Genomic DNA, 15,878 nt, shown 5'->3' with positions numbered 1-15,878 from the left:
CATGAAAAAAAAAAGGGAAGAAAATGATCCAAACAAAACTAGATTCTATATTAATAGAATCCAGTGACAGTATGTTAGAAGAAATGTCAGAAAAGGACTTCAGATTATACATGATTTAGATGATTCACGAAGTGAAGGATGAGATAAGAGAGCAAATGCAGACAATGAATGATAATACCAGTAAGCTGAAAGAGCAACTGCAGAAAGCAAAAGATCATTTCAACAAAGAGATTCTCAAAAAAAAAAAAAAAAAAAAAAAAAAAAAAAAAAAAAAAAAAAAAAAAAACAAATACTTGAAATGAAGGAAACAATAAACCAAATAAAAAACTCAATGGAAAGCATCACCAAAAGACTAGACCACTTGGAAGACAGAACCTCAGACAATGAAGACAAAATATTTAATCTTGAAAATAAAGTTGCCCAAACAGAGAAGATGGTAAGAAATCATGAACAGAATCTCCAAGAACTATGGGACATCATGAAAAGACCAAATTTAAGAATTATTGGGATTGAAGAAGGCACAGAGATACAAACCAAAGGAATGAACAACCTATTCAATGAAATAATATCAGAAAATTTCCCAAACTTGAAGAATGAAATGGAAAATCAAATACAAGAGGCTTACAGAATACCAAATGCACAAAATAACAACAGGTCCACACCAAGGTACATTATAATGAAAATGCCTAACATTCAAAATAAAGATAGGATTTTGAAGGCCACAAGAGAAAAGCATCAGATTACATATAGGGGGAGACCAATACGGATAGCAGTCGACTTCTCAACCCAGACTCTAAAAGCTAGAAGGGTCTGGAACAACGTACTTCGAGCTCTGAAAGAACATGGTTGCCAACGAAGAATCCTATACCCAGCAAAACTTACCTTCAGATTTGAAGATGAAATAAAATCCTTCCATGATAAACAAAAGTTAAAAGAATTTACAAATAGAAAGCCTGCACTACAGAATGTTCTCAAAATATTCCATGAGGAGGAAATGAAAAACAATGGAGGTCAGCAAAGGGAGGAACTACCTTAGAGAAAAACCACTCAAAGGAGAAACCAAGCCAACTTAAAAACCAAAAATAAGCCAAATGACTGGGAATACAAATCATTTCTCAATAATAACCCTGAACGTTAATGGCCTGAACTCATCAATCAAAAGACAGACTGGCAGAATGAATTAAAAAGAAAGACCCAACAATATGCTGCCTGCAAGAGACTCATCTCATAGAAAAGACATCTACAGACTAAAGGTGAAAGGATGGGAAAAAACCTACCACGCACATGGACTCAGTAAAAAAGCGGGGGTTTCCATCCTTATATCAGATAAAGTGGACTTCAAGCCAAAGTCAGTCAGAAGGGATAAAGAAGGACATTTCATACTGCTTAAGGGAACCATAAATCAGGAAGACATAACAATAGTAAATATTTATGCCCCAAACAATGGTGCATCCCTGTACATCAAAAAAATCCTTCTCAATTTCAGGAATCACATAGACCACAGCACAATAATTCTGGGTGACTATAACACACCGCTGTCACCACTAGATAGATCTTCCAAACAAAATCCAACCAAAGAAACCATAGAACTCAATAACACAGTAACATAGACTTAATAGACATATATAGAATATTCCATCCATCAACGAGCAGATTCACTTTCTTCTCAGCAGCACATGGAACCTTCTCGAAAATAGACCATATGTTATGCCACAAAGCAGCCCTTAGGAAATGCAAAACAATTGAGATACTGCCTTGTGTTCTATCAGATCAGAATGGACTGAGAATAGAAATCAATGACAAAATAAAAAACAAATTACTCCAACACATGGAAACTAAATAATATGCTATTGAATGAAACATGGATAACAGAAAACATCAGGGAGGAGATAAAAAAATTCTTAGAGATCAATGAGAACAACGATACAACATATCAAAATCTCTGGGACACTATGAAAGTGGTACTAAGAGGAAAATTCATTGCATGGAGCGCATTCCAGAAAAGAATGAAAAGTCAACAACTAAATGACCTAACATTACAGCTCAAAGCCCTAGAAAAAGAACAGATCAACACTAAAAGTAGTAGAAGATAGGAAATAATTAAAATCAGAGCTGAAACCAATGAAATTGAAACAAAGGAAACAATTCAAAAATTGACAAAAAGTTGGTTCTTTAAGTAAACAAAATAGACAAACCCTTAGCCACACTAAAAGAGGAGAGAGAAAACTCAAATTACTAAAATTCGTGATGAAAAAGGAAATATCACAACAGACACCACTGAGATAAAGAACATGAGAAGCTACTTTGAAAATCTGTATTCCAACAAAATAGAAACTACCAAAGACATTGACAAATTTCTAGAGACATATGCTCCTCCCAAACTGAACCAGGAGGACATACACAATTTAAAGAGATCAATATCAAGCAATGAAATAGAAGAAGTCATTAAAAATCTACCATCCAAGAAAAGCCCAGGACCAGATGGATTCTCAGCCGAGTTCAACAAGAACTTCAAAGAAGAACTCATTCCAATACTTCTCAAAGTATCCAGGAAATAGAAAAGGAGGGTACCCTACCGAACTCATTCTATGAAGCTAATATCACCCTCGTACCCAAACCAGGCAAAGACACATCAAGGAAAAAAAATTTTAGACCAATATCCTTGATGAATATAGATGCAAAGATCCTTAACAAAATATTGGCAAACCATATCCAAAAACATATTAAGAAAATTGTGCACCACGATCAAGTGGGGTTCATCCCTGGAATCCAAGGATGGTTTAACATCCGTAAATCAATAAACATAATCCATCATGTCAATAGACTTAAGGATAAGAATCATATGGTTATTTCAATTGTTGCAGAAAAAGCATTCAACAAAATACAACACCCCTTCATGCTCAAAACACTAGAAAATATTAGGGATAGTAGGAACATACCTGAACATTATAAAGGCTATTTATGCTAAGCCCATGGCCAACATCATTCTTAATGGAGAAAAACTGAAACCATTCCCTTTAAAAATGGGAACAAGAAAGGGATGTCCTCTTTCACTTCTATTCAACGATGTCCTTGAAACTTTAGCCAGAGCAATTAGGCAGACTAAAGACATTAAAGGGATACGAATAGGAAAAGAGGAACTTAAGCTGTCACTATTTGCGGATGACATGATCCTATATTTAGAGGATCCAAAAACCTCCTCCAGAAAACTTCTAGACTTCATCAATGAATTCAGCAAAATAGCAGGCTACAAAATCAACACGCATAAATCTAAAGCATTTTTATACGCAAGCGACGAAACAGCTGAAAGGGAAATGAGAAAAACAACTCCATTTGCAATAGCCTCAAAAAATAAATAAATGAATAAAATACTTGAGAATCAATCTAACCAAAGAGGTAAAAGATCTCTACAATGAAAACTACAAAACATTGAAGAAAGAAATTGAGGAAGACTTTAGAAGATGGAAAGATCTCCCATGTTCTTGGATAGGCAGAATTAATATTGTCAAAATGGCCATACTACCAAAAATGCTATACAGATTCAATGCAATTCCAAATAAAATCCCAATGATGTACCTTACAGAAATAGAGCAAGCAATCATGAAATTCATCTGGCAGAATAAGAAACCCAGAATAGCTAAAGCAATCCTTAGCAGGAAGAATGAAACAGGGGTATCACAGTACCAGAACTTCAACTATACCACAAAGCATACAAAGCAATAGTAACAAAAACAGCATGGTATTGGCACCAAAACAGACAGGTAGATCAATGGTATAGAATAGAGGACAGGGACACAAACCCAAATAAATACAATTTTCTCATACTAGACAAAGGTGCCAAAAATATGCAATGGAGAAAAGATAGCCTTTTCAACAAATGGTGCTGGGAAAACTGGAAATCCATATGCAACAGAATGAAACTTAAACCCCTATCTCTCAGCCTGCACAAAACTCAACTCAAAATGGATCAAGGACCTTGAAATCAGACCACAGATCCTGCATCTTATAGAAGAAAAAGTAGGTCCAAATCTTCAACTTGTTGGCTTAGGATCAGACTTCCTTAACAGGACTCCCATAGCACAAGAAATAAAAGCAAGAATCAATAACTGGGACAGATTCAAACTCAATAGCTTTCTCTCAGCAAAGGAAACTAGCAATGCAAAGAGAGACTACAGAGTGGAAGAATATCTTTGCCACTCATACTTAAGATACAGCACTAATTTCCAGAATATATAAAGAACTCAAAAAACTCTACACCAAGAATACAAATAACCCAATCAACAAATGGGCTAAGGATATGAACAGATGCTTCACAGAAGATCTACAAGCAATCAACCAACATATGAAAAAAATGTTCACCATCTTTAGTAATAAGAGAAATGCAAATCAAAACTACACTAAGATTCCATCTCACCCCAATTAGAATGGCGATTATCAAGAATACAAGCAACAATAGGTGTTGCAGAGGATGTGGGGAAAAAGGTACACTCATACATTGCTGGTGGGGCTGCAAATTAGTGCAGCCACTCTGGAAAGCAGTGTGGAGATTCCTCAGAAAGCTTGGAATGGAAACACCATTTGACCCTGCTATCCCACTCCTCGGCCTATACCCAAAGCACTTAAAATCAGCATACTTCAGAGATACAGCCACATCAATGTTCATAGCTGCTCAATTCACAATAGCCAGACTGTGGAACCAACCTAGATGTCCTTCAATTGATGAATGGATAAAGAAACTGTGGTATATATATACAATGGAATATTACTCAGCTATAAAGAATAATAAAATTTTGGCATTTGCAGGCAAATGAATGAAATTGGAGAATATCATGCTAAGTGAGATAAGCCAATCTCAAAAATCCAAAGGACAAATGATCTCGCTGATAAGTGGATGATGACACAAAATGGGGGGTGGGAGAGGTGCAAGAATGGAGGGAGGAGGGACTGTATAGTGGGAAAAGAGGGGTGGGAGGGGTGGGTGGGGAGGAAAAAATAAATGATTCAAACATCATTACCCTATGTAAATGTATGATTACGCAAATGGTATGCTGTTACTCTATGTACAAACAACATGTATCCCATTTGTTTACAATAAAAATAAAAGTTCATGAACCCTAGGAAAAAAATTAATCTGAGAGTCATGTAAGAATAATATGTCACATACATGTGCAGAGCAGGATTCTTAACTTTAAAATGTTTTAGTTGCTCAATTTTTATGACAAACAATGCCCTAAATTTACCCTCTTCAAGCATTGTTTTTTTAGTTTTTATAAAAGAAGCCAGTCACAGAAGGCCATGTTTTGTATGATCCTATTTATATGAAACAGCCAGGATAGGCAAATCTGCATCAACACAAAGTAAATTAGTGGTTGCCAGGGTCAGTGGTGTGGAAGAAAAGGGTATAGGAAATGACTACTAATGAGTACAAGGTTTCTGAAATTAGATAGTGATAATGGTTGCACAACTATGAATATACCAAAAACTAAACTGTATACTTTAAATGTTAAGTTTTATTGTATGTGAATTATATCACAACTCCACTGTTATTTCAAAGTTTAGCTATGACATGAAACAGAAGTAGTTGCTTAATTATGCGAAAAAATGGCTGCGGCCAATGTAGCCTTCATCTGGAGAAGTCTCTCGGCGGTACTGAAGATTAGTGACTCCGAAGGTCCTGGCTAGCACAGGGTGCAGGTTTTCTTTTAGTTTACTACCTAAGAATGTGCCAAATATCACTTCCTTTTACCAGTGTAGATTCCTTCATACCACATTGTCAAGGAAAGGACTCGAAGAATTTTTTGATGATCCAAAGAATTGGGGAGAAGAAAAAGTAAAATCTGGAGCTGCTTGGACTTGTCAGCAGTTAAGGAACAAAAGTAATGAAGATTTACATAAGCTTTGGTATGTCCTACTGAAAAAAAGAAACATGCTTCTAACTCTCGAGCAGGAGGCCAAGAGGCAGAGATTGCCTATGCCAAGTCCAGAACGATTAGAAAAGGAGGTTGATTCCATGGATGCATTAGATAAAGTTGTCCAGGAAAGAGAAGATGCATTGAGGCTTCTTCAGACTGGTCAGGAAAGAGCTAGACCTGGTGCTTGGAGAAGAGACATCTTTGGAAAAATCATCTGGCACAAGTTCAAGCAGTGGCCTATCCCTTGGCACCTAAACAAAAGATATAATAAGAAACGATTCTTCGCAATGCCTTATGTGGATCATTTTAAGACTGAGGATTGAAAAACAAGCCAGCCTCAAAGCAAGAAAGCAAAGTTTAGAGAAGAAAAACGTCTTCAAGAAAAGTTCCCACATCTTTCTGAAGTTCAGAAGTCAAGTTCTGTCTAAAATGTCTGACCTGTTAATTTACCATTTGTCTTTCTTGTATAATAGTCTAAATATATGTTAAGTGGTTTATTATAAAGAAATTGTGCTTTTGATCAAATGACTATCACAGTTGTTCTGAGAGGTTAAAAACATGGCATGCAAATTCTGGAAAAAAAAAAAAAAAAAGAAAGAGTAGTAAATAAAAGACATCAGATATTAAGTATATGGAATAAAAACTGCTCAATTCTGAAAGTTCAAGTTCTGTGTTTTATTAGCATTTCAAACTTTTTAGGTCAGCTTATGTCAATCAATAATTCCTCCTCTTCATTTAACAGGTAACTATGAGGACCAAGTCATTTTGATTCTGCCTCAAAAGACCTTGCATATTTAACTCTTCTTTCCATTCCCATACCAATTTGGGCTCTCACTTCCCTTAAGCCAGCAGCAACAGATCTCACTAGTGTTACATCCTTCTAGGCTTAGTAAGCATGATTTGTCTTGTAGTCTCTTCTACCATCACAGATTTATCTTTTTAAGACATTTTATTTACTGTTATTCCCCTCTTCTGGACCACTCGATGAAAGATGAATTCAATACCCATGATTAAGTCTGCTTACCATAAGGAAGAAAGTAAAAGAACAAAAAACTATAACCCATCCATGATGCTGTGCAAGTATGAGTTTTTATGTCAGCACTATTTAAACTACAAAAATCATAAGAAACATGGCTTGACAAATAGAAAAAACATGGTATCGCAAGCAAGAGACACAGGTTAAAATTTTCCATTTTTCAGTTGTACGTTTATTTTGTATATGTAAATATTTGGTTGGATTATCTAACATTCCACTTCCAAAACTGATCATGAGGCTTCGTAATAGGAAAAAGCACTTTTACTGCCTAAACCAAAACAGTCTAGGGAACTTCAAAGGTTAACAAAATGAAGCTTAACATAATTATTAATATCTGTTTCATGCTCAAGTACCCTGTGAACTCCAATTATCCTATCCTAACAGTACATTTGTGATCAACTTTGTAATAGCTTATCCCAAAGAACCCAGCTTTTATAATAGGGATTTTTAGATTCCTAAGGTCTATCCAAAGAATTACTTCAATTTTTATTGCTGTGTAGCAGGAAACACCTGGGAGTCACTTAGAACTTCAGATTTCTTATGAAGCAGCATTCTCAAAAAGAAAACTAGAGGACCCTATCCTCTGAGATGTGGGGTAAAATAATTATTAGTTAAATAGATTTGGGAAAAGCTGCTTTTTAACATCTTCTTGGAAAGTCACTTTAAGGCTCTAAGACATATTGGTAATGAATATTGTGAGCCTGGTTTCCCAAAACCCTATAATCTTTTTGAATCAAATACCTATTAACATACCACTGTACCAGCATTCACAGAACATTCTGGGAGATATGGCAAAGGACTAGGCTACAGGTTATCAGGTAAGTAAACTCTTAAAAAGCAATAGTATTTGTGTTAAAGAAGTCAAATGGGCTCAGCACACCCATAAACACTGAATATTTTTATAAAGTCATACTTTGGTTTACTTGAGCTTTAGACAGAAACCATGTCTAGTAACTATTCTATAGTATCAATATCACAGTTAAAACATTCTGACTCTACTGAGAAACAATACTTCACATGATTTGATTCCCCCCAAAACAGAAATAAGCATGTACATACTGTATAAGTTAGGAGCAGATCATTTCTGAGAACGGTTATGAAGTCTCTTAGTCACCCATATTTTTTACCTTAATGTTAACTATCATTATCTCAAATCACAGAAATGATTGACTTAGGACTGGATATTTTTTAGAATTTATCACTATAATATATATTATCTCACAAAGTGAAAAATATCCATCTGAAAATGATCAAAATTAGTTTAGCTGCTCCTGCTTTGTGGATCTACAGAACATTTCATAACTAACCTAGGTACATATTATGTTTTCCCCATTCTCCATAAGACTCTAACCATGAAAAAGAAGCAATATAAACTTCAATAAAACTCTGACAATCCATTTGATACTACTAAACTGTAACTAAACTGCAATTTGCTTTTTGCAAGAAAAAGTAAAGGGGGGAGCAGGTTTCTTTTTCCCTTAGTCATCCCTCCCCACCACCACCAAACTACAAGAGAGAAAGATAAAAAGATTCACAAACTGGGTAGCACTCACAGACTCAGGGATAGGGAGATCAAAGTCTGAGCTCAGTTCCACAGGCCCATGAGATAACTTGTGATTATAACTTGTGATTACTCCCAGAAATACCACTTAGGATGGATCATCAGCATGTAGGAATCACTCTCCGATCATAACTCACATCCTCAATCACAATTTATATTTGAAAAAAACTTGTAAATGGTAAATAATGGAATCATTAAAAACTCTACCCATAAACAACTTAACAATTTATACTACTGGTTCTGAATGTGGGCTCCAAATCAGCAATATCAACTTCCTAGAAATGTAAATTCTCAGGTCCCACCACAGAACTGCTACATCAGAAACCATGTGGTAGTAGCCTAGCAATGGAGGTCCGTAGAATTTAACTAGTTCTCCAAATGATTCTGATGCACACGATCAAAAATAAGTAATCACTTAAACTTACCCTCCCGAGAGAACAGGTAATACCACTCGAACAAATGGAGGATCAAAGGGAAAGTTATCCTAAAAAGGAAATGAGCAAGTTTAATTTCAAGAACATCGTTAATATTATACATTTAGAAGATTTTAAAGTGATCTATAAAGAATGCATATATTTGGTGTCTGATAAGGATAACAGTAAAATCAGTACCAAGAAATAAGATGAAACAAAAACCAAAGCAAAGAAAAATGAACTTAAGATCAGGACCAAAACACAGTTTTGGTAAACTTATAAAATATATGAAGTGATTCTACTTACAACAGACCTCTTTAAAAGAATCACTCCAATAATAATAGATCAATTTTCTGACTGATAACTAGAAAGGGTGGACAAAATGTCACAATTACAGGGCTAAATGTGGGAAGAAAAAGCAAAGGGGGGGAGCAGGTTTGTTTTTCCCTTAGTCCTCCTGCCCCTGCCCCAATCACCACCACCACCAAACTACAGGAGAGAAAGATAAAGAGATTCACAAACTGGGTAGCACTCACAGACTTAGGGATAGGGAGATCAAAGTCTGAGCTCAGAATCCCCCAAGGAAAGGCACCGATGAGGTTTTTACACTTTAGTTTGGGATCCTAAAAGACAAACTGCTCTGGACAGGAATCAAGTTCAACTTTAAATCATCCCAATCCCTAATTATTCTGGGTTCCAAGTCCCTGACAGGGGAAAATGTAAATCCTCTCAGGAGAATAACACTGCCAAAGGCTTAAAATCAGTTCCAAATTTTTTTTATATGTAACATCTATCATTGAAAATAACTAGTCAAACTGGGCATGGTGGTGCACAACTATAATTCCAGAGGCTGAGGCAGGAGGATTACAAGTTCAAAGCCAGCCTCAACCACTTAGTGAGCCCTAAGCAACTTATACCCTGTCTCAAAATAAAAAAATAAAAAGGGCTGAGAATGCAGCTCAGTGGTTAAGCACCCCAGGTTCAATCCCTGGTACCAAAAACATACATACAGGGCTGGGGTTGTAGGTCAGTGATAAGAGTACTTGCCTAGCATGTGTGAGGCACTGGGTTCTATTCTCAGCACCACATAAATAAAGGTATTATGTCCATCTACAACTAAAAATATTCTTTTAAAAAAACACACATACATAAAAATAGAAAATAACTAGCACACAGGACCTAAAGACAACATTATCAGAAAGTAACAGACAAAACCATAAGGGACAGAGATAATAGTTAGCAGGCATGCTTTCAAATAATGCTGATTAGTTTCAAGAAAAGACAAGATTGAAAACCTGGCAGAGAACTGCAAATTATAAATTTGAATCTCATGGAAATTCTGAAAATGAGACATACAATAACTGCAATTAGTAACTTCATGGATGAGTTTAACTACAGAAGAAAAATTCTGTGATTAGGAAAATAGGTCAGAAATATCCAGAATGAAGCTAGAAAAGACCAAAAAGCAGAAAGTAACAAGACAATATGAAGTTTTATCACATACTGGGTCCTAGAAGGAGAAGGGAGACCAGAACAGAAGAACTAGTTAGAATTTTCTAAAACCAAAGACTTCACTAGATTTTAACCACTGTAAGTACTTCAAGAGAAAGAATAGTCTACGTACCATAAAAAAAAATGGTCTCTTCAAGGTACTGAAAGAAAGGAATTGCCAACCTAGAAATTCAGACTTAATGAAAACACTTTGAAATGAAATAAAAAGACATTTTCCCATCCACAGACCCACAATGTAAGGAATTCTAAAGAATATTTTCAGGTAGGAGAAAATATGCCAAATAAGAACCTGGGAGAATAAAGAATATGAAAGTTGTAAATATGCAGATAGATCCTCCTGAATATTAGTTATTTAAAAAGTATAGGATTTTAGTTAAGTACAGAACTAAAATGCATGACAATAACAGTATGAGGCAGGGAGTACATGAACTCAAAAGTGTTCCAAAGTTCTTTTACTGACAACGAAGAAATACATATTAACAAATTTACATTAGACTTTGACTAGGCAAGGATATACATACTGTAATTGCAGGGTAAGAAGGAAGAGTAAGAGAACATACAACTACCAAGGCAGGAGTGATGGGAAATAAAAAGTGGCATAAAAAAATTAAAGAGAAAAAGAAACAAAGCATGAAATCCATATTAAAAACCATCCATAAAATGGTAGATTTAAACCCAAATATCAGCAATAACACAACGTAATGGACTAATTGCTTCACTTAAAAGTCAAAGACTGCAGGGCACAGTGGTACATGCCTGCAATCCCTGTGATTTGGAAGGCTGAGGCAGGAAGATTCTAAATTCAAGGCCAGCCTCAGCAATTTAACAAGACCTTGGCCCAAAATAAAAAATAAAAAGGATTGGGGCCGGGCACAGGGGCACACACCTGTAGTCCCCGCAGCTCAGGAGGCTGAGACAGGAGGATCAAAGCCAGCCTCAGCAATGGTGAGGGTGCTAAGCAGCCTGTCTCTAAATAAAATACAAAATAGGGTTGGGGATGTGGCTCAGTGGTTGAGTGCCCCCCAAGTTCAATCACTGGTACAAAAAAAAAAAAGTACTGGGGATGTAGGTTAATGGTTAGAGCACCCCTCAGTTCAATCCTCAATACTAAAAGAAAGAAAAAAAGTCAAAGAACACCAGACTTCATAAAAACATACAAAAAAAGAAGATGATGAGGAAAAAGAAACCCTGGCAACTTCTCAGGCTAACAAGCACACTCTTTTTCAAACTCTCAATTCTGGAAACTACTTCCTGAGTAAGAGCTTTTCCCCTCAATGAACTGAAGCAAAGACAGCAGAGAGTTAGAGGTCAGTCCCTTGACCAAAAGACCAAGGCTGCCCCTCACTCCCTTAAGAGCAGTCAGATAGGGAGATGGCATACTGTCTCTAATGAAGACATGACAGGAAGTCAGAGAAATTATCTCCAATGTCTACATTAAAACAAAATGGAATTAAAGGAAACTAATGCCTTTAAAAAAAAAGAAATTTGAGGATAAGAGATCCAAACAAATATTTGTCTCATCCAGTTATTTCCAAGGAAATAATAACACCGAGAGGAAGCAGCAGCATAATTTCAGTAACTTACTTTACCTCACACCCTCTGCCTACCCTCAAGTAAGATTCTGAGGAATAAAAATTATGAAAATTCAATCCTACTAACAGAAGATAAAGCACACTTCTAGTGGTTAAACTGGATAACCTTATATTTCTATTGCAAGTTGGAAAGAAAAATCTACCTACACAAAGATACCACCATAATGATAGTCACCTACTTTCAAATAAGGGTTCGCCATTTACTCATAATTTAACAACATAATGAAAGGCGTAAATGGAAAGCGTGGTAAAGTGCAATCTCATTTAATCTTCTATTTTTTTGGATCTTTTAATATGGGATACCAAATGAGTGAATACAAAATCTCTTTTGAGAACTATCTTCATTTTAAATAGATCTTCAGAATAATTTTTGTGCATCAAAACCTGAGAATTCTGCTCCATAAATGCTATACCCTGGAATTCAACTAATCAAGATTTTTCAAAAATAAAAGGGAATTCTTCAGTGAATATAAAAGTTTGAGGGTTCCTGTTAAATAGAAGCTTAGTATACTAACTAACTCAGAAACGGAGAATCTCAGGCTTACGAGATCTCATAAAGTTATCTAATTTCCAATTTCTTGGCCTTGTAAGCTACTCTTAAAGATGAACACTATTTTTGAAAGATGACATTGCCATGGTTCTAAATAGTTAAAAATTACTTCCTTATATTGAGTTGAAAATTGCCTCTTTATAATTCAACTTGTTAGTTTTATATCCTGTATACATCAAAACAAAACAAACAAAAAAACTAATGCTTCCAAATATACAGTCCTGCAAATAGCTGATGACAAGTTATCATGAACCCCAATATTCTCCAATTTCACAATTTAATAATTTTAGGACATTGAATAGAATATTCCCAATCCTGGCTACTATTCTCTAAATGAACCAAAATTTGTCTAACTAAACCATGCTTTACTAACTTAGAATTCAATTCAGTGACTCAGATGTGACCTGAAAAGCCAGAAAAATTACTTCCTTTAAAGTAGTATTCAGTCAAGCACAATGGCACACACGTGTAATCCCAGGCCCAGGCAGGATGGTGGCAATTTGGGGCCCAACCTCTGCAACTTCACAAGTATCAAGATAAAATATAAAAAGGGTTGGAGATATAGCTCAATGGTAGAATGCCCCTGGGTTCAATCCCTAGTACTAAAGTGGGGAGAAAAAGCACAGAACAGATTTATAAAGTTGCTAACCAGGTACAATTCCCATTCTTATGTTATTCTCCATGTTTTATTTTTCTTATTATTCATGACTCTCATTGTGACTGTGGATATCTGAGACCATATATAGAGTTCTGGCTCCTTCCTGTCAATCTTTCTTTCTGAGTCATACCTGCTATCCTCCAAAGTCTGTGAATCCCGATACTAATAACTTGGCAATTCAGTTTAAGGTCCTCTTCATAAGGTCAGTTAGCTCAGGACAATCACATTCTTCCCAGGTCTCTTAAACACTCCAACCCTAGAAAAGGCCCTTCTTTCTGCTGTCAGGAGCCATGGTCCAGTAATACAAATCCAATAGAATTTCAGCCATTTACCTCCCAGATCGTCCCCTCCCTGAAGTTCTACCTAGGGGCAGGAAAAAATAATGAAAACACTACCTGCATCACAATTTCTCCTGGCCAAGATTTCATTTTCCTGTTAAAAGACCTCCCACACCTGTAATCTGTTACTCAGTATGCTAAGGTAGGAGGATCACAAATTCGAGGTCAGTCTGGGCAACTGAGCTGTCTCAAAATAAAATATAAAGGACTGGATATGTAGTTCATTGGTAGAGTGTTTGCCTGGGGTGCTCCAGGTTCAAATCTTCAGCAACACATACACACACACACACACACACACACACACACACACACAAAATCAATAAAATAAAAATAGCTCCCAAGGAGAAAGTGAAATGGAGGGGCACAAAGTGGGTAGCTTCAAGGTACTGATAAGGTTTTTATTTCTTAAGCTGGGTGTTGGGCATCTGAGTATATGATTTAATGATGATTTTCTCAGGATAAAATACTTTGCATGAGGTTTGGTTTTGTTTTTTAAAAAATACTTTCCTGGTTTTCAGTAGTTTTGTTTGCTGGTTTGTTTTGCTTGGGCATTTCATTCATTGCCCCATATAAATTCAGTAAAAGTGAGGATTATCAACTTCAGTAAATACATACCAAACTCACATTCTAGGAAAACAACCCAGGAGATAACTGAAATAGTTTCTGCATTAACAAAACTGAGGAAAAATCCTAAAAGTTTAGGCTATTTCAAGAAGTACAGTCATAAGATATATGCCAAACAAGAATATACACACACAAAACCTAAGAAAGAAACTTTCAAAAACTTATTGCCATTCTTTAAGTATAAATAAACTAATCTTTCATGTCTTTGTTTTCTTCCTTCAAAACACTTCATGTATCTACCTACTGTCACCACCACCCTCTGCCAGTTCTTCATCACTTCTTGCTAAGATTGAAGTATAAACCCCAATTAATCTTCCAGAAATATACCCTATTCCAAACTCTGCCACTAAAGGCACAATGACTATTTAATAAAAAAGAAAAATCTTCAAAGATCAATCATACCCTTTCATTAAAACCTCAAACGTTAGTGCATAAAGGTGATTCCAGACTTTTCACCATAACCTCCAAAAATGGCCTATAGCCTTCATCACACTGATTTCCCCCCAGAAAGACTACAGGCTCTTGAAGACTAGGATCATATTTTAGATATTGCTAGATCTAAAGCCCTCCATCACCTAATGCATAAAAGTCACCTAATTGAAATGGGGAAAAAAATATCTGCTAGACAATGTCTGAATAAATTTTTCTTCTCAATTTAAAAGAACCAATCAAAAAGCTCCATATAATTCAAATATAAACTACTTAAGGATACCTTCCTAGTGTTTTTAATCAAAAGATTCAATATTTTTTAAAATCTAGGCCATTACATTTTATATTAAATCACTAACATTTTATCTAGATTCTATTATGCTACTCTTTTTAGATATTTGCAGTTATCTTAAAAATAACTGCTAAATATCATAAATTCAGTAAAGTGCATAAAATATAAAGGTATACCTTAATAAGTTATTGTAAAGTATGTACCCATGTAACCAACACCCTGCTCAAGAAGGACTACAGTCAGTATCCAAGGAGCACACAGATGCCCTTTTAGCTCTCAACTCCTAGATAGACTCCTTATTCCAACTTGTACGGTAATCACATCTTTGCTCTTGATAAGTTTTACTGCCCAGGTATGAATCCATGTCAGCATTTCTTAGCCTTCTTTTAATTTTTGTCCCTCTCCAGAAATTTAGAATTTTTTTTTTTTCTAATTTCAACCCACCCAATTCCTCTGATTTTTGACACCACAGAATTGTATTTTTGTTTGTTCTGAGAGCTATGGACCATATAATAGATTTTTTTTCACACCAAGGACCAATTTTTTATCTCATTGGGGTGATGGTGCCTCCACAGAGAATGCCCAATACAATATTATTTTTACCTATCTTTGAATTCTACATAAATGGGATCCTATACAACAGGTTTGAGATGTGGTTTCCATTGCTCAACGCTGTATTTAAGATTCACCCATCTTGTTGCATATAGCTGTATTACTTCTTAAGAATACTACAATTCTCTGTTTAATTGAAATTTGGGTTATTTACTGTTTGGGCCTTTTAATAAACAATGCTACTTTCAACATTCTTACGTATGTTTCTTGGAATGCCCGAGGACTCATTTCTTGTGAAGCATATGCTGAGAAAATTCTTGAAATAAAGGGTGCAAATATCTTCTATACCAAATAGTTTTCCAAAGCAGTTATACAAATGTACACTCCCATTTGAAACATATGTAGTTTC

At 35.6% G+C, this 15,878-nt stretch overlaps 1 protein-coding gene and 1 pseudogene across 2 annotated transcripts in view; one reads left to right on the top strand and one right to left on the bottom strand.

Annotated features, from left to right (window-relative positions):
• Ube2q2 (ubiquitin conjugating enzyme E2 Q2) overlaps positions 1 to 15,878 on the bottom strand; it is a 61,446-nt gene that overhangs the window by 12,246 nt on the left and 33,322 nt on the right. For both annotated transcript variants that reach the window (XM_047538873.1, XM_047538874.1), the window contains one exon: positions 8,935 to 8,993. In XM_047538873.1, coding sequence (XP_047394829.1) covers positions 8,935 to 8,993 — 59 coding nt within the window. The remainder of the gene's footprint in view (positions 1 to 8,934; positions 8,994 to 15,878) is intronic.
• Positions 5,079 to 6,444, top strand: LOC124976124 (39S ribosomal protein L47, mitochondrial-like; annotated as a pseudogene).

The sequence above is a fragment of the Sciurus carolinensis genome, chromosome 2 (assembly GCF_902686445.1).
Source record: "Sciurus carolinensis chromosome 2, mSciCar1.2, whole genome shotgun sequence".
Taxonomy (NCBI): Eukaryota; Metazoa; Chordata; class Mammalia; order Rodentia; family Sciuridae; genus Sciurus; species Sciurus carolinensis.
This window is presented reverse-complemented; position numbering and strand designations above follow the sequence as displayed.